This window comes from Vespula vulgaris, chromosome 9 (genome assembly GCF_905475345.1).
Source record: "Vespula vulgaris chromosome 9, iyVesVulg1.1, whole genome shotgun sequence".
Lineage (NCBI taxonomy): Eukaryota > Metazoa > Arthropoda > Insecta > Hymenoptera > Vespidae > Vespula > Vespula vulgaris.
The window spans coordinates 2,196,744-2,216,556 of NC_066594.1; the positions used below are offsets into that span (position 1 = coordinate 2,196,744).

The 19,813-nt window shown below is 32.6% G+C and overlaps 2 protein-coding genes across 11 annotated transcripts; both read right to left on the reverse strand.

Annotated features, from left to right (window-relative positions):
• Nucleotides 1-2,524: 2,524 nt before the first annotated feature.
• On the reverse strand, nucleotides 2,525-11,590 carry LOC127066275 (uncharacterized). Of its 5 annotated transcripts, none has more exons than XM_050999787.1 (4): nucleotides 11,488-11,590; nucleotides 9,806-10,851; nucleotides 8,466-8,598; nucleotides 2,525-3,858 (listed from the first exon to the last, which is right to left on the reverse strand). In XM_050999787.1, the coding sequence occupies exons 2-4, from the start codon at nucleotides 10,026-10,028 to the stop codon at nucleotides 3,687-3,689; spliced, it is 528 nt and encodes a 175-aa protein (XP_050855744.1). In that variant the 5' UTR covers nucleotides 10,029-10,851; nucleotides 11,488-11,590; the 3' UTR covers nucleotides 2,525-3,686. The 5 variants fall into 5 exon arrangements, with proteins under 5 accessions (XP_050855744.1, XP_050855746.1, XP_050855745.1 ...); XM_050999789.1 differs by having other exon boundaries at nucleotides 9,806-10,074; nucleotides 10,650-11,555; XM_050999788.1 differs by having other exon boundaries at nucleotides 9,806-10,074; nucleotides 10,573-11,555.
• Nucleotides 11,591-13,409: 1,819 nt separating this feature from the next.
• On the reverse strand, nucleotides 13,410-15,824 carry LOC127066269 (uncharacterized). Of its 6 annotated transcripts, none has more exons than XM_050999772.1 (9): nucleotides 15,629-15,824; nucleotides 15,426-15,515; nucleotides 15,157-15,219; nucleotides 15,027-15,092; nucleotides 14,917-14,958; nucleotides 14,751-14,822; nucleotides 14,588-14,706; nucleotides 14,435-14,487; nucleotides 13,410-13,678 (listed from the first exon to the last, which is right to left on the reverse strand). In XM_050999772.1, the coding sequence occupies exons 1-9, from the start codon at nucleotides 15,704-15,706 to the stop codon at nucleotides 13,410-13,412; spliced, it is 852 nt and encodes a 283-aa protein (XP_050855729.1). In that variant the 5' UTR covers nucleotides 15,707-15,824. The 6 variants fall into 6 exon arrangements, 5 of the variants coding, with proteins under 5 accessions (XP_050855729.1, XP_050855727.1, XP_050855728.1 ...); XM_050999770.1 differs by having other exon boundaries at nucleotides 14,288-14,487; XR_007782328.1 differs by having other exon boundaries at nucleotides 13,586-13,678; nucleotides 14,288-14,487; nucleotides 14,588-14,695.
• Between the last annotated feature and the right edge of the window lie 3,989 nt (nucleotides 15,825-19,813).

A 19,813-nucleotide genomic window follows, 5' to 3' on the forward strand; every position in this document is an offset into this window, starting at 1 on the left:
GTGCGGGCACAACGACAATCTTATATGATTGTAACGTTTCGTAAGCAGATTTTCGTTCGCGTCATCGAACGTTCTCTTTCTCTTTTTTCTTCTTTTTTCTTTTATGTTCTGGTGATACGTGAATGGTATATTAATATCGTACAAGGTCGTTGAAAAATTTTTAAATGATCGTCAAGTTAAACTTGTAATATAGCGAGGTGAATGTATAAAGTAGAAACTGGAGTATTACAAAGGAATCACCGTTATTCGATGTTCCATAGAGAATACGATTTATTTTAGAAATCTATAAGAATTTAGTTTAGCAGGTTATAACGGATTGTTATGTTATGTGTGTGTGTGTGTGTACGTGGTAAATATATCAAGAAAAAAATTGTTTTGTTATTCGAAAATTCACTTATTTAAACATCCATGTCTATCGATTAGTTCGGAAAATCGAGATTCTATTGTACTTGTACAATTTTGTTATATATATAATTATTATTATTAATATTTATTGAATTTTATTGCATAGATGGAATGTAGATAGAAGAGAAAAAGACGAACGTACGTGAGTGCTCGTTTGATTCATAGATTGATTTATAGAAATCATTACCGCAATCGTATACATGTCGAAATAAGTAAATACTTGAAGAATTATGAATGACGTATATTGTGTTAATATTGACCGAGGTATAAAATAATAAATAAAAATTGTCCGAAGTATAGAACAATATTTAACATCAAATTCTCTTGGAAATATTAAAAATTTCATCAATAACACGTTACGTAATTATACGTATTTCAATTAACAAGAACTTTCTAAACGTTTCACTTAAACGCGTAATCACGATCCAAGATGAATATCAAAGTTTTCTTATAAAAATTCGCAAATCGTTAGTTTGTAATAGTTCGATCACGCAACAACGATAAAAACGAGGGCGAAACAAAGGTGAATAAAAATCGATTTCTCGTATGAGATTTACGGCTCGAACGAAACCGTATGATTGACCAACGTCATTTTTAATTCTACGTTTTCGGAAATCGTTTCGAACGAATACAAAGTAGTTGTATTCGTTTTAAAACGAAGCGTTCTATAATCAAATAAATTAATGTATAGCTCGTACGAAGTATGCGTGGTCTCGAAAGTGCAGCAGTATAATATTATATCTGTTAAGAGAAAGTAAAGAGACGGATCGAAAGAAAATCATGTTAAGCGACGTTTTCACGATAGATATTTTATTTCTGTCACGAAGTAATTCTATCGAATCATTAATTAATTACTATATCGAGTGGAAGAAAAATCAGAAAGAAATGAAGGAAAGAGAGAAAGATAAAGAGAGAAAGAGAGAGAGAGAGAGAAAAGACGAGTCTTTCGAGAAGGCGTCTCGATTACGATGATCATGCGTTTTGGCGTCCATCAAACTTTCGCAAGAAGTCGGGAGCAGTTTGAAAATCTCGACGATCGTGATCGTTAATGGGGCGAACGTAGTTTCCTCGGTAGGAAGAGGATCGTAGAAGAGGGTGGCGAAAGGAGAATGAGATGGGTGGAAAGTAGAGCTTGGAAACGAGCGTGGAACGAGGAAATGGCAGTTAGGCGAGAGAGCGAGTGCAACCGGGAAGACTATCGTGCAGTAGACTGTAGAGCGAACATTGAAAGACAGTGAGAGAGAGAGAGAGAGAGAGAGAGAGAGAGAGAGAGAGAGAGAGAGAGAGAAAGAGAGCACGTAAACCAGTAGAAAGTTGGCACGAAAGGAGAAGGAAGAATGAAGGTGGAGATCCTGATAAACCGAATATCCTGCGATAATTTTTGCGAGAATCTCGATGGGATTGCTTTTAAAGAAGAAGAAGAAGAAGAAGAAGAAGAAGAAGAAGAAGAAGAAGAAGAAGAAGAAGCGGAGGAAGAGTAAGAAGAAAAAAGAAAAATGGAGGAATTGAGGGGGTGGTTTAGTCGGCTTTACTCGAACGAAGCATATCGTCGAAGTAAACTGCTAAACCAAAAGAAACAAAGAGAAAGAGAGAGAAGGAGATAGAGAAACTCTTGGCACGATCTCACCAGAAAACGTTTACGATCGTACAGCTCATTGCAAAACGTCCGTTTCGTGAGTTGGCATCGTAGTTAAGTCGATAAAGGCGCCGACAATTATTCTAATAATTTTCGATAGCACTTACCGACTATTTTTGCACACGCTAGAGCTACCGTGTCCGAACGTTTCCGAACACTTTGCCTACGACTTTGGATAAGATATCTTTCTCTCTCTCTCTCTCTCCCTCTCTTTTTTCTAACTCGAATTAAACATATGAAAAGAAGAATTAAAGATAAATGTTAAGTGTTAAGTGTTAAGCGGGAAGTTATAGTTTTAGTTATATTACTCATTTAAGACTTGTAAAATAGGTGAGGAATGTAGTCTTTATTTATTAACGATAATGATTTCTTCAAGGTTATTCTTTTTTTTTTTCTTTATTCATATAAAAATCATGTTGATATTTTTAGATATTATTAATTATTATACATTAATAATTATTATAATTATTTAGTCTATTTCTTTTTATTTGTTTCTTTATTCAATTCAATAATAAAATTTACTTTTTATTTTCGTTTAATAATCTTCAGATAAAAACATATTTTATAACGTTTAATATATCAGATATTTTATATATATATATATATATTTTTGATATTATCGATTAAGTTTCGAATAATTATATTTCGTATCAATACGATTCTCTATTCATCTCCGGCTAAAATGTTAATCGTCTTTCATAATTCAATTTTGAAGGATAAAGGATCGATTGTTAACGGAAAGAGTTACGGGGGAAATAATTACTATCTCGAATGATCTCTCTTGTTATCTCTGTACGGTCGTATCGTAAGGCAGATTAAATAGCCGATTATAATGACGTTGAAAGGGGGTAAAGCGATACAGCGAATTATCTTTCGAGTATGATCGCAATAATTGCCGGAGTACGACTAACAGGGATGATTGAACTGTAGAAGAGGCGAGGGTGTAAGAGGGATGAATGAACTTGTAAAGCGGAAGAGAAGATCTATTACATCGATCTCATCTTTGGCTGGTCTCGTAGATATTATACGCTTCGCTTAAATATTATACGATAAGTCAACAATAAGTACTCGTGTACTTATTACAGTTCTCCGAAATTGATATACGAATTAAAAATCTTTCAAGTATTACGAGAACAAAATATTTTTTACGATCGTATTTGATTTTTATTTATTCTTATCGAGTATGCTATCGTGATCTTCGTTACGGTTGTCTCGTAAATACTCATTAACGAAATAAAAATATTTTGATGAAAATATTTTACAGGAACGAAACACGGTTGTAACGTCGACGATCAAGTTGATAACAATATTCGTAGTTTTACATGATAAAAATATTACAATGGTAATATCGTATAAGGTGTATTAGTAGTTCTTCGATTACATTAAAATCTAAGAAATTTCGAACCATCATCGATCACTTGTCTCGTAATTACACGTGTAATTTCATTAATATCTTATCTTACACAAAAACGAAAGAAAAAGAAAAAAGAAAAAAAAAGTAACATTCGTTCGTACGTCGTTTACATTCTCCCAACTCATCGTAAGAATATCACAGATACAGTCGTAAGTGTAAAAAACTTTCACAGCAACACGAGATTCTTCGGATAGCATCGATTAAAAAAGTATATCAAGCTGTTGATTTTTTTCATTGTAGTCTAACTTTCTTCATCATGTTAAGTACACTAACACTTGGTAGAGGACAAGTAGGATAAAAATTATGGCAGCCTTGTCCTTCCACACCGGAAATTAATTGACCCATGTGCGCAGCGAAATGATACCTCGAGGGCACTTCTGCGATCGTACTCAAACTTGTGTCCCTGAAAAATGTTTAATTAAATATTTTAATAAGGTATTATAATTACATACGATACAAAATTGATAAATCATTGAATGGTTACAATGGTTACAATTTTTTCACGCGATTGATCATATATCTTTATAAGAAAAGTTTTTTATAAATAATGACGTATCAAAAAATTTAAATAGCACTCGAACGAACTTCAATACGATTTCAAGGCAATCTTTCGACGGAATGATATTGGTCGTGCATAATAAAATGGTTGAGAACCCATAACGTATAGGAGAACAGGCACAAGGCGAGTAGCCTTTTACTTTCGATATCGATGCCGTGCGCGGTAAATGTGCGCTATAAAGTCCGGTTACACCCGGCAAAAAGGAACGTTGGGAACTTAACGCTCGAGCCTTTCTCCTAGCTTGCCGTACATTATATAGGTACATTATATATGTATATATACATACATACACACACATATATATAGACACATATATGCTAAAAACACACCTATATCTATTTGCATGAGAGATCGCAAATAAGTAAGTAAGTAAATAAGAATTAAATAAATAAATAAGCGTTTACATCCTCACCGAAAATCAAATTAATCCGTCCGAACGATTCTTTTACGATTCCACTTTAAACACTAACTTTCACCTTTTCTTTGTTACGCGTCGACGTTTAACGAGAGATCTTTCGAGTAAAAAAAGAAGTAGAAAAAAGAAGTCAAGAAAGAAAAGAATAAGAGAAAAAAAATAAAATAAAATAAAATAAAAGATGAAGAAAGAAGAAAGGAAAAGAATAACATTTGAAAAATTCTCTTCGGTGGATATATAAAATCACGGTGTACCTTCTATTCGACAATCACGGTTAAAGGGGAACGGAAACGTTAGAAAAAGAGAAATGGAATTTATCGTGAGAAAGATCGAGCGACGATTTCGCGAAGAGATCGTTTTGCATAAGAGAAAAGCGTGAGAGAAAGATGAAGGGTTTGAGAATCGTGGTAGGGTGATATAGGGGAAGGAGGATGAGGGGTAGGGGGTGGAGTTGCTGCGGAAGGTAAAGAAGAATGAAGAGTGGCAGTTTCGTCACGCATGGATCGCGTAGGAAAACGCGATCTTCCTGGCCTCACGAGAAGGAGAAGATCTTACTACCCTTGCGATCCTTTACGATCGTCCTTTTTCGAGTCTCTTCGTTCGCCGATGAGAATTCTACGATGGTGCCTATAAGTGTAGGGTGAAAAAGGCCAAAGAAATAGAGAGGAAAGGAAAGGAAAGAAAAGAGAATGAATATAAAGGAATAAACGCAAAACGGCTTTTTAGCTACGACTCTCTCCTCATCTTGATCGATTTAAACCGAAGCTTGATTCCTGCCAATAAAAATCAACCCCCTATCGGCTTTTCTTTCTCATTCTTATTCCTCTTTTTCGTTTTATTTTTTGTTTTCTTTCATTTTTTTTCTCTTTCTGTTTTACTTTCTCTTTCTCTTTTGCTTTTTCTTCTTCCTCTTATTCCTCTTGCCGTTTACGTACGCATAAAAGTAAATATAAAGTACGCCTTCCAGGGCATTAACCGAGAATGATCGTTCGTTTGGACGATTTTAAAATCCTTTTTTTATCTTTTTTCCTTCTTCTTCTTCTTCTGTTTCTTTTTTTATTACAACTTTCGACTTTTTTCATTAAAAGAAAGTCTCCACGGTTCGATCCTCGATCAATCGAATATATTATTTTTCGTTAGTATCGATCGTTGTGTAATTTTTAGAAAATATTTGTTTATCATCTTTCTTTCTTTTCGGACTTTTTGTTTTTACTTCTCTTTTTCTTTAATTATATTTCGTTTAACAAAGAGTTAATTTTCATTATTTATATACATATATATATATATATATATATATATATATTTTGATTATTTTTGTTATTATCCTAGATATAGTAAGTCATATCTTATCGAGATGTATAGAGAAAATAATTTAATGATTTTTTATCGACAGACTGAAAGATCAAAGATCCCGACGTATAGAACGTCTAGACTACTGGAAATGGATAGATTTTATCGCGAGTACTTGAAGATACCGCCGTTAACGTTAACATCTTCGAGTTCATTACTTCCTCTATTTTTCTCTATCTATTTTTCTTTCTTTCTATCCTTTTCTTTCTACTTTCTTTCACGTTTTACAATCATTATTTATTAAATACGATCGAAAGGAAAAAAGATCGATTTAAAATCGACTACGATAAAAATTAATTTCTCGATCGCTCTTACCGATAATAATAATAGTAACAAAAAAAAAACTAAATAGGATAGAATGTTTGATAATAAACGACGAAATGATCGATTAGAAAACGATCGTTTGTGAGATCGTGCGTCATCGGTGAAATTAGTTGGTTTTCCTTTTTCTTTTTCGGTTTTTCTTTTTTTCTTTCGTTAAAGAAAATTTTCCATAGAAAATAAATTTACCGAAGAGAGTCGGGATCGATAAATTCGGAAGCGCGTTGATGAATATAAAGAAGAAGTAAATTATATGTCGTATATTTGTTCTGGCAATACTGGAGAAAGTCGATGGATTAGATAATCGGAGAAAAGGAAAGTGCTTGTCGACGTTATTACAAGATATATGTAGTCGTGCGACCCATGTGAAAGAAACACATTCTGTTTTTCGGCGATTCTTACATAAGAGGAATGCAACTTTCTCGTCATATCTCTTTCTCGAAGACGTATACGAGAGAAAGAGAAAGAGAGAGGGAGAGAAAGAGAGAGAGAAACATCCGACTCTTTATTTTACGGTTGCTCTTCATTTTATTACGATTAATTAATTTACGTGAAATTTCTTTTTAAGAGAAACGATGTCCGGTGTTAAACAAATAAATCAAACGTTATTGAAACATTCATTATATCTATGGATAATTAATTTCTCCGAAAAATTATTAATAATAATTTTTGTTTGATCGAGTCGAGGAGAGTTCTTCTTTTCTTATTCTCTTTCTTTCTCGTAAAATAATTTCACATTTTATATCAATTCTCGGCGTTGGTTGAAAGTTGAAGTAAATACAAAAAGAAAAAAAAAAGAAAATTAAAAGAGATCGAGAAGCTAACGTTTTTGAAAATTCATTGACAGCGTTCGGGTTATTTTTTGCGTGCGTATTCGGTTAACGTTTCGATCCTTTCGTTTTTGAACATATCTATAAATTTGGTCTTAATCAGAGAGCTGAAAACGAGTCGAAAACGGGTCGGATCTTTCGACTCGAGAATAATTCTTTTTTTCGTTATCCGTGAATAATAATGTGAATGTATGTGTCTGTGAGTATATGGGTGTGTGTACGCGCGTTAACACACACAAACACGTTTGCGTTTACTGTGAGCTTTCGCTAGTTCCGCTTGGAACGATCGTAAAAGGAAAATTGCGAAATACGCACGCGTTTACGCTGCCGTCCAACGCGTATACGCCCTCACGCCATCCAATTTTCATTGGTAGCTCTCTCTGGTTGGATTTCAAATTCTCGCTCGAGAGGAGGATCATTCGTTTTTCCAAAATCGTTTCCGTGTAATTGTCGTTACAGGTTACGATTCCTGGCTTTTGTTGGTCGAATCAATTCCCCATACATATATCGATATATATATATGTATATATATATAGTAAATATACGTATATAAATGTATGTAAGTATATATCGTAACATAATAAATGTTATTGGAAACGTATATATATCTATTTAAATATATATTATTATTATGTGTAATTAAATACGTCGAGTATCAACAATTTTCTATATATCAATTTATTAATCTAATAACTTGCATGATTAGATTAAAAATAGAGGAGAATTTAGTGCTATATTTTTTACATGGAATATTAATTTTATTAAGGAGTATTATTTTTAATATTGACATTTTTCAAAAAGAAATTTTGCTTAAATTTTCTACTGATTTTTCTTTCAACGAATAAGAATGAAAAAATCATTCGATCAAATATTTTTAATATGAAACTTTTACGAAATATATTAAATAATAGCCGTGCTTATTTTATGTCAGACTTTCAAAATAAATTATCGCGCGGTAGCATAAAATTCTTTCTTTTAATTCAAGTACATGCTATTAATAAGGTTGAAAAAGTGAAAATTATCCTCTCCTTTGATTATATCTATGGTGATTTATCTCGGTGGATGGGACGATCGAAAGTCGTGAAAGTAGTTTTATAGTAGAATAACCGATGATGAAAATGCACAAGTCTGGGGTTCGCATTTGCCTCGTAGTAGACGGAATAATTATGGGCGCGAGATTAAACTCGGGCTTTACTCTTGCGAGGTAGGTATACCTAAGTCTCGATATCGCTCGCACGACATCTCGGTAAGCGATCTTCCAGACGGCACGCGATATTCAGTCAACCAATGTATATATACACGTATACACATACATATATATATATATATATCTACCGTGAACGAACACGCAAGATTTCAACAAGGAAGAATCGTGAAACTGTAAAACGTCAAATCGTAATGTTATACAATTTTATACTTAACGTTTTTGATCTTAATCGAAACGACTTAATAAAATCCGTCGAATTACAAAATGATGAAATTGATTTGCATAGAATGTAAGATTAATCGAACGAAATTTATCAGATAATTTTTACCGGATCAAAGTCAACAGCGAACGTTCCATCTCGCTCAGTTGATCCTGGTGAACAGAAGACGTCAATTCGCAAATAAGTTTTGGCAGGCAGGCTGTCTTGATTGTTGTCATCATTTTGGCTCGTCGTGTGATCCCTAAAAATTAGAGTTCATTACCTATAACCATTTCTACGAAATTGTAATATTCTTAGTAATAGACCTTGGAATATCGATCTATTGTACGAGAGAAAGTGGGATATCGAGTTGAGAAAACGTGTATATATCTATGGAACACAATAGTTTCGTTAGTGAGTTTAAAATATTATTTTATGATCGTCGATAATAGAATCGGATAAAATAAGTATGTGTATGTGTGTGTCTATATTATAAATATATAAATACGTGTGTGTGTGTATGTACGATAGAAAGTAGGTTGAAAATAATTTTTCTTATATACAAGGATCATTGATTGTTAATTTCTAAAAAAAATAGAAATACAATGCGGTATCTTTCGAAATTATTAGAATAATACCTATATGAACCATTTAATTAATTTATTAAACGAAGAAAAAAAAGAAAACGTCGAACATTCTAGTTATTACTTTCATAAAATCAGATAGCATATTGAAATTCGATCTCGTCTTACTTTTAGTTAGATCTCATTTATGCCTTACGCACACACTTTTATAACATTGGTTACTAAGATTCAGTCTCAGCACGTTTCACCATGCTCGACTTTCGAATAACATTTTCTTCGTCGGTAAAACGAGTATCCGCGTGCATTGAGACTCACAGGAGCGATTAAATAGCAAGTGCCAGGTAAATAAGTAGTCTGGATCTGGGTGAGGCATAATCCTGCATTGGATTGAAAAATATGAAATCGAATTTGTTAAAACTATCCGATCAGTCTACGCAATTTAATTTAATTCAGTTCAAACGTACAAACATATTTACACGTCGAAAGAAAATTAATAATGAAGATTTTTATGGACTTAACGAAAGTATCTTTGAATAATAATTAATATTCGTTAGTACGTGAACATAGAGGTACATTAGATATCTCGTTAGAATTAATCACGTTTAAGAAGACAATTCATATTTACGAAAGATTATATTTATTAAAAAAAGAAATAAAAAAAAAAATTGTCGAACGAAATATCTTCGGAAATTTACTTGCGAGAAATCTAACTATGTCTTCGCGAAGATTCTTCTTATTTTAGAATCAATCAACGTTCATGATTATTTATGTGGTTGGTTATGTATGCCGAAGACGTTTCGATGGCATTTACATGACTTACGAAATTATCGAACGTGTGAAAATTTGTTGATTAAAATAAATATGCAACGTTTCATCCTTACTTACCATTGTCTTTCTCGCTTTCTTTTTTCGTTGTAGAGTCAATTGTTAATATTTCTTTAGATCCTTTTATGGGTGGACCAATTGGTCCTTTATTAGGATTTGTATCATTCTTCTCCACGTTTTTGGCAAATATCGAAGGTATAACGGTACTGTAGTCTCCGGCATGTAGATATAAAGTCACACCTAAGAGTATTACTAGCCGTATCGTGCTCGCGTCAAAAACCATATTGATTTTTGTTCGTTAAGAAGAAGAAGGAAAAAAACATAAATAGCTAAACAAAAAAGGACACGAAAAGGACGAATGAATAAACGATGAATAAAAAGATAACAAAACTGAACGAAAATGAAAAAAATATTACAAAAAATAAAATCGAACTCTTTCAAAACTTTTCGATCCCTAAAAGTTTTACTGTTTCGAACGAGAAATAAAACGAGACAATTTAGTTGCAAAATTAATAAAATTAGTATGTTTCCTTTGTTTTCACGTGCGTATTACTCATTAAATTCTTTCTTTTAAATAAGCCGAAGTCTAATTTGAAACTTTTATCGAAAATACAACTATGTTCGAACTCTCACGTACGTGATTTTTGCATAACGCAAATGAACGAGAAACCTTAACCCATTTTTTCTTTCTTCTCTTTTTTTTTTTTCTTTTTTTCTTTTCTTCAACACGCGCGGACTTTTATATATGTACGTATTGTATGCACCCACGTGTACGTTCGACGATGTGTAACTGTGTTATTCGAGATGTACGAGCCGTAAAACAATACCTTAGCGAGAGTAAGTTCGAAGTAAGTATATATTCTGTCGAGTATGCGAACGAGAAGACAAGGAAGAAGAGACTGACCTCGAGAGTGAACTAAAACTCTCACTCTCCTTTAAATTACCACTTTCTTTCGAACCACTTATACGGTGCTTCCAAAATACGATAATTTATTTCTCTCTTTTTCTCTTTTTGACGAAAAAGATTCTTCTATTTCAAAGATCAATGTTAACGATAAATGCACAGTCTTTTTTTCTCTTTTCTTTTATATCGTCGAAAAATAACACTGGAAAAGAAGAAACGATCACTTGATCTATCACACTTTTCACAATCGATCGAGATTATTATTTAAACTCACGAATTTCGAATAACTCTTACTGCGTCGATAGTCTATCAAAGAAGTAAGAATTCACATTTACGATCGTTATTGTCGATTAAATACAAATTCCAATTTCTCGATAAGACGTTCGTAATGTGTATACACTTGTGTATATTTTACGTATGTACATACATATGCATGTATGCAGGTATGAACTTATACATATATGTATATATGTATAAATGTACATCCCGACAATGAATAATTTATTGACAATGAATGGAAAATTTACGATTTTGCATACGAGCATAAACAACGATTGCCGTATGGAAGTCGTATATCCAATGGATTTTCTTTGTTAAGAAAATTTCGTTGAAAATATTTTGTCACTGCCAGGATTATTGTTTTAATTGAAAAAAAAACAAAAAGCAGAAATAAAAAAGAAACAGAATAAAAATAAAACAAAATAAAAAAAATCGGAATAAAGAAAAAGCAAGAAAAAAGAACAAAAAAAAAATAAATAAATAAAAGAAACAAGTGAATAAGATAATTACGAAAAGAAAATTCTCATGGATTAACGAGGGAGAAATCAACGGAGAGTACCGGCGTTACCACGATCTACCGAAGTCACGGAATGACTGTGAATGATTCGAAACCACGGCTATGAACCTAACGAGTTGTCAGTGAAAGTTGGACACTCGCCCGCGAGTCTACGCGATTCGATCGTTCGCCTCCTGTTGCAGTTCTGCGGCTCCACCATTTCACTCTATAGTCGTTTATATAAATATATATATATATATATATATATATATATATATATATGTATGTATGTATGTACGTATGTATGTATGTATGTATGTACATATGCATGTGCATTTAAGTATGCACCCATCTCTCTTGCAATGTCTACGTTTTTTTGGGCAAGTATCCAAAAAATAAACTATTATTATCATCACGAGTCGAGCATATAAATATATAACCCAACAGCTGAGACAGAAATATCAAATTAATTTAATATTAGACTTCTAAATTCGTTGTTTAAAGAAAAATAAAAGAAATTATTAAATTTAATATTATTATTAATATTGCGTTTCTAGATTGGATTTTTTTCTATTCTTTGTTTCTTTCTTTGTTGTTTGTTTTAAATTTAAATTATTTCAAATAAAAAATATAAATCCTTTAAAAATTTATATATATATATATATGTTAAATATCAATGGAATTTTGATATAATAATAAGAAGATATAAGAACTTTTCATATAGATTATTCTTGAAAACAAGTTCTTTTGATTTTATAATTTATTCTTTATAGTTATTTAAAAGAATAAAAAGGATAATATTGAAGTGGTTTACCTTGAATAATACGGGACTAGTTTCTTTTAGTTTTGAACGATTAAGAATGTATAAAATAGACATATATTCAGTTCCGTTAATATATTGTATCGAAGCGACGAAATTTGATGAAATTTATGTTGATCTAAGTGAAATTTCTTAGGCGTATCAGAGTTCTTTTCATTTTTCTTTTTTTTCTTCATTGATAATTCCTTTTATTTTTTAAACGAGTGGCACAAGTCGTTCAACTATTGTCCATGGACTTACAACTTGCTTGGTTAACAAATTTTTCAATAATTCAGCGATTTACGTAAAGTCAACTGATGATACGACTAGCACTATTTACTTATCAAATACACGATCGTTTATTGAAAGAATATTTTAAAGATTTAACTTTATGATCAATGTACTCTTACTATGACAAATTTAACAAAGTTTGAATATAATTTTTAAATTTCATTAACAAATAGATCTTTATTTTCATAGTAATTATTTTTTATTATTTCATATCATGTAATTAATATTAAACATAACGTTGTTAGCATCTTTAAATATTTTATATATATATATAATATAGTTAAAAAAATAATATATAGGCATAATTTTTACACGTGTACATACATATTTGACTGTATTGTATATAATAATTTAATTCATAGCGGAAGTAAAAACATCGGAACTCTTAAACAACAATACAAAATAATTTTCAATGATACGAAAAAAATGTTTGACGCGTGTCAGAATTATGTAAACTTATGAATATCTTTATGCATAATAAAACATACGAGAGAATATTGTTTTGTAGGAAAAATGATACGAGTATAATTAGTGTATCTCGTGATCGTGTTAAGATACCATGATTACTCAAAGTATTCATCCACAAAAATGCACGTACGCTTAATTAATTTAATTCTAATGGATACAATTTTCAGTAGAAATAATCTTACCAGAACCAAAAAGAAATAAAATCAATGGATATATTCATTAAAAAGAATTTCTAATTTTCTTTGATTAATTTGATCAGACATTTCCCGTTAAGAATCATACGTTAGAATAGAATTAATTAATTAATTAATTAGCGATATATCACGCAATTAAATAATTAATTGACGATTTTTAAGAAAGAGTAACAAGTAAATATTGTATTAAGGATAAAAAATTTTTTAAAAATATATTTTGATTATTTAGAAAGTTACATAGAATTAACAAATTTCCATCCAATTTCTAAGAGAGATCTCGTAAATGGTGTGAGATTCTCGAAGTATGTTGGGGAAATTTCATACATGTTACAAATCGTGGGGTTGCATTTCAATGAGAATGATTTTCCATGATAAAGACGACGATAACGACGACTAAGAGGACGATTAAGACGACGATATAGACGACGTCTAGGACGTCTATGACGATTTCTTTTTTCCATATCCCGTAGATCGGCATGTTGGGTGGACACCCGTCTATCAGCTGGAAATCAAGAAAGCAGAAAAGCTATGGTGAACTCTCGACTCAAAGAATTTATACCTACTTACTTGCTTGTTCGTGGATAGAAAATTAGACGAATCAGGTTATAATAATTTGAAACGAAACGAAACGAAACGCGCGACGGATCGAGTTTGGTGTTATAAACACAACGGTTTATTTTCTATTTTGACCTACATACAAGACTTGTCGTGCATCGAATGACAACAAGGAAAAAGATCGTTTGATTTCAGTCTTTTAGAATCCACATATATATATACATGTACGAGTAGGCTATTAGTACATATATACATACATACATAGAAACGTACTATTAACATTTGGCCTTCTTTCTGATAAGTTTCTAATTAACTTTAAAGAAAGACGAAACAAAGTAATTTAAGAACCACGGTATTCTCTTTTTAGATTTACAGACAGATCTGCGGTTTGTCAATAAATTTAATTCCATCAATTTCTATTTCTAAATTCATTCCCGATAAATTTCTCCAAGCGGACGTATTTTTAACTTTTCTTTTCTGTTTTACCACGATTATATAGCATTGGAAAATGCAAATGATTACATTGATTTCTTTTTCTTTTTTTTTAATAAATTACTATGTGAGTGAGAACGTTGAGACGAATTTGTTGACGAATAAACTTCATCGAAGAAGCCACTGTTATTTGAATCCGATTTTGTTTTGCGCTGCGACTGCGATTGTAGGAGTTTGTCCACTGAACGGTCGACTAGCAAAGATCCCATACTTTCTAGGTGGGGGTTCGGGTGGCATGGGTGGTGGGAAAGACGGTTCGAGGATCTTAATGAAAAATAGAAATGAAAAGAAAAGAAAATATTCACATCACAAACGTGTATTAAAATTCTTACGAGGATCGTAAGAGAATGGAATTTTTATTAACTTTGATTCTCCCGAATGGTTCACCCGTTGCTTCGTCTTCTTCGCCATTTTCAATTTCTCGAATTCCGACGTCAGTCGACAGAATGCAGCATCTCTGCGTGCGCTCGCACTGAAAATCATCTGAGATTTAATAACGATCGCTGTACGAGCTTAGTTTCAATTACTTTTTCGACGACTTTCTCTAACTCGTTCATCTTATACGTGGCGGCCAATAATTCCGTGCTGAGCTTCTTCATCTTACGACAGAGATATTATTAAAATATTTGTATCTTATTTATTTGATATAATATAATCATTTTCTTTAGTAAATTTCTTAAGAATATTTCTTACTTCGCTCTCCAGTTGTTCAACGGTTACCTTTTGTGTACCCTTCTGCAAAAGTTTTTATATTAATAATAATAATAATAATAATAATCATTTTTTAAATACATATCACCAACCGCCTTCACTATAATTTCCTCATATTCGGCCTTCTTTTTCTTCAACGTAATGAGATCATCCAGTTTCTAATATCGATCAATTTATATAAAATCTAGCGTGTATAATTTTATTACAATTAAATATTCGTACCATTTGATTCTCTTTGAGAATGGCCGAAAGATCTTCGTTGGATTTTTTGATTCTCTTAATTACCTTTCAAGCAAGATAATAATAATAATAATAATAATAATAATAATAATAATAATAATAATAATAATAATAATATTTTTAATAACGACAATATCATAATAAATGATACTCTAATTCCATTTTAATTTCATTTTCTATTATTAGATTTAAATGAAGAACATATTATGTAAGTTGCGAGTGTTATGTTAATTATAAAAACAATGTCTTACTTTATTAGCATACCAAAGTGCGGTGTAAAGCAAGACGTACATGAATATGCAAATGATGACATTGTCTAGAATATAGGCACGTATGAAAGACTAAAAAAACAAACGAAATTATATTTGGTTCGTCTCTTTCTTTTTTCATTTTTTTTCCTCTTTTTTCTTTCCTTTTTGTTTTATCAAATTATTTTCTCATGGAAAGAGGTTACCTGTCGATCGTAAATATCAACGTGTCTCAAAATCGGATAGGATCTCACTAATTGCGCCAACGGTCTTTGTGAAAACATCTTCAACGAGGTGATCCATCAGCGGGAAAGGAAAAAAAAATTGAGAATTAGATAAATCGAGAAGATAGAAACTTCTTTACGATTGAAAGGACAAAAATTTCGACGATCCTCGACGTCTTTTTTCTGACCTCTTATCGATAATAAACAATCGATCTTCCATGCAATTAAAGGTAAATTGACAATATTCATAGTAACAATATAATATCGATATATATATATATATATATATATATATATATATAGTATATAATATAATAAATATCTAATACATTAAAAAATAACTATTAAGAAGACGATAATAATAAATCAATACATAAATAAGAAAGTATTATCGAATGAATAATATTTCTCTGTATAAAATAATATATTATTAAAACTTGTTCAAAGTAAAATTAATCGAATAACAAATTTTGCCTACGTCAAAATGTTTTCGGAAACCAGTATCAAATGTTAAAGGTTAAAAAGTCAATTTTTTAATTCAAAATTATTGCCAGTCGAATTAATATTGCAATCGCGATTATCGATCGTCGTATAACGCAATAATGGAGGTCGAGACGGGACGAGAGTCACATCGATAACGAGAATGATAAGAAGAAAGCCGTCGTGTTGATAACATCGAGTAAAATCGCCGCTGCTACGTAACACGCAGTGGGATTTGTAAATTATTACCTTATTATTATCACGGCCCATTAATCAAAGTACTCGTGCGAGTTATTCGAAATCGAGAAGACTCGGACTGCGTTTTATTATCGTATCCTCGTAAAGTTATTCGCGTATAATTTATGAAGATTCCAATTATCCTAGTCAACCCGACGAACTTTATAGTTGTATCATTTGAAATTACTTTATGAATTTATTATTATCGTTGGAAAAAGAAAACAAAATAAACTAGTAAATTTATTTAGATCTATATACTGATATATATATATTTATTTTATTTATTTATTTATTTATTAATTATATATACATATAAATAATTAAAAAACATCATGGTTTTAATTCATTATGAAATGAATAAGTAATTAATTAATAAATTAAGATATAATAAAACGGAGAGATAAACATAAATCTTATCGTACTAATATACATAAATTCTTTCAATGAAAATTTCTATATTTACTTCTAATAATATTTTACGATATAACGTGAAATCGTTCAAACTTAAAATACGAATAGAGAAAAACGAGACCCTTTGCTTTAGAATAAACAGAAGAGATATAGCGAACGAGTAATGCGATACACACGTGGGGTGTAAAGTCTCGGTCGAGGAGATATTAAAAGTCTTGAAACGAGCCATTAGGCAAACAAGGTGGCATACTTCGTCGAATATATATATATATACACATACATACATATATATATATTAGTCCACCATCATCCCCCTTTAGCGTGTCCTTTCGAACGAGCTCGGAGGCTAATCCAGGCTGAAGTTTTCCACGCGAGAAGAGCTCCGGCGATTCGTCGACGTTTATTATTAGCATTCGATTAAATAAACGGGGATTAGCACATGAAAGGCAAACCGTAGATATATAAGCAAGGAAGAGATAGTAAGAAAAAGAGAAAAAGAGAGAGAAGATATATTCGATCGGTTCAAACGAAGCCACTTGCCGGTTCCCAGCTCGGAAGGAGCAAGGGTAGGCTAACTAAATAGGAAGTTAGGCAAAATGAGGCCTGAGGCTTGGATTAAACCGAGCTTAAAAAGCTCTGCCCGTTATAAAAGATAGAGAGAGAGAGAGAGAGAGAGAGAGAGAGAGAGAGAGAGCGTAAGGGAAGGGGTTGGAACGGTGCGAGGACAGAGGAAAAGGGAGTGGATTCGAAGTGTAGTCGCGACGAATCAACTGCGAAAACACTCGAGATCACTTAGAGGAATCTCAGTCCTATGTTCTCCCTCCTTTCATAGTTATGTATATCTCCTTCTCAGTTGGTATATGTAAAGGTGTAGGTATACATATATCCAACTTCCAAACAGTGCGACGACCGGCTTTACTTATTCTTCTTCGTTGATGGCCAACCAACCCTCGGTAAGAGAAATGTTTATGTAAAACAGTAGCCGATAACGCATCCCATTGGAATGGCGAGGACGGAGACAGGAGCAAAGAGAGACCCACCACTTGACGCGTCAAAAACGTCAGTTACATATCGGAGGGTGGAAAGGCGAGGGCTGAGACAGAGACAGAGACAGAGATATAGAAAGAGAGAGAAAGAGAGAGATACTCATAGCGTTGTGTTTCGTAGGGTGAAATTGTCGGGCTTTGTGTGTTTCAGATAGAAAGAGGAAGAAAGAGATGGACAAGGATTATCGAGAGTATCCTTGTCTATCGAGCAAAAATCAGTTCCATTCTGTTCGTTCAGGATTTCTTTCAGAAAAATAACGACTGCTTTCCTTTTCTCTCTTTCTCTCTTTCTTTCTATCTATCTTTCTCTCTCTCTCTCTCTTTCTCTCTGCGTTCTTTGTTCCTCTCGTTCTCTCTTCCATCGTAATCCCAAAACCTTTTTCGTCCCGCTCGTAAACTCACCGTCCGTGATTCAAGAAGGAAATCGCCGATATGTAGTTTTCCTTATCGCTGACCCAAAATCGCTTATCTCGTAGTTCGGTGCATTTCACCGAACAGCGCTTAAATAATATCCCATATTTCTTTGGGTTCCTTTATCGCTTTGAAAGTTCCAATTGATTTTAATCCATACAGATAGATAGCTAGAGATATTCGAAAATACGCTAACCCGTCGAATTTTATACGATCTCTTTCTCTCTTTCTTTCTGTAAAATATGTATCTACGTAAATATTATATACGTTGAAAGATCGTTGAGTTATTGAAAATGGAATTAACGAGATAAGAAGAACAAGGGTTTTGTTTGATTTTTCTTTTTCATTTTTTCTCTCTTTCTTACAAGATAAAAGAGCATTAATGTTTTAGAAAGAAGACAGAGGAAGAGAGAGAGAGAAAGAAAGAGAGAGAGAGAGAGAGAGAAAGAGAGGGGAGGACATCCGTTCTCTCGCATCGTAGCTCGCTCCGTGATCTCTTGGCTCGCTCTGCGGGGAGAGACTTAATTATCTAATTAATTAACCTCAATCAGAACGATGAGTAATTTCTCGCTCCGCTGGCGCCTTTGCCGTCGCGTTGCGTGCTTGCCTGCAAAAGAGAAAGAGAGAGAGAGAGAGAGAGAGAGAGAGAGAGACAGTCTTTCTAGTCACACCGAACACGAGCCGAATTACGGATGAGTTCACTGCAAATCGATTATGTCCCGATGCTATTGCTTGCCGTAGAATTTCAGCTTCTCTCTCTTCCCCTCTTTCTCTCTTTCTATCTCCCTCATACACATTAAACTTCGTCTTCTATCCCAAGTTCATCCATCCTCCTCTCACTCACGTCGTATCCTTCGCGTTCTAGTAACAGGACTACACCACCGTTATCCTGTTTTCGGTGAGCAACCAATTTTCCATCTTGTCTCCGTCCACCCTACGTAGTACGTGCCTTCTATCCTCAGTCGGTTTCACGCCGATCGCACGATGTTGTACTTCGTTGACGATGTGACTCACAAAGACGTTGCCTTTGCTTTTGCTTCACTTTGCTTTGCTCTCATCATCTCGTCTACTCGTCTTCGTTCGTTCGTTTGTTACGATAAAGGAAGATAACTAACAAATCGAAGCTTTCGCGTTCTCGATAAAACCAATAAGATGGAAACTTTTTTATTTATATCTTCACATAAACATATACGCGATTATATTATTTACGATATCTATATTAGATCGGATGATGATAATTTTTTATTATTTATAATTCGAAAAAATGTTTTAAATAAGGGACAGTTCAATTACTCGAATTATCTCGGAGTTGTTAATAAGAAAAATATAATATTGATCTTACGTTCATTCAGATATAAAGTAATGAAAATTCTGACATAAATTATTGGTCATGATAATAAAAAGGAAAAAGAAAAAAGAAATAAACGAAGGAAAAAAGGATATAAAGCAGAACAGTTACGTACTTTCATACGTGTTTAAGTTAGAAAATCACGATATAACTTTTATCTTTTATCTCGAAGATATTTTATAAACGTCGAGAGACAGGTATATAAGCGACATAGGTATTATAATACGATATATG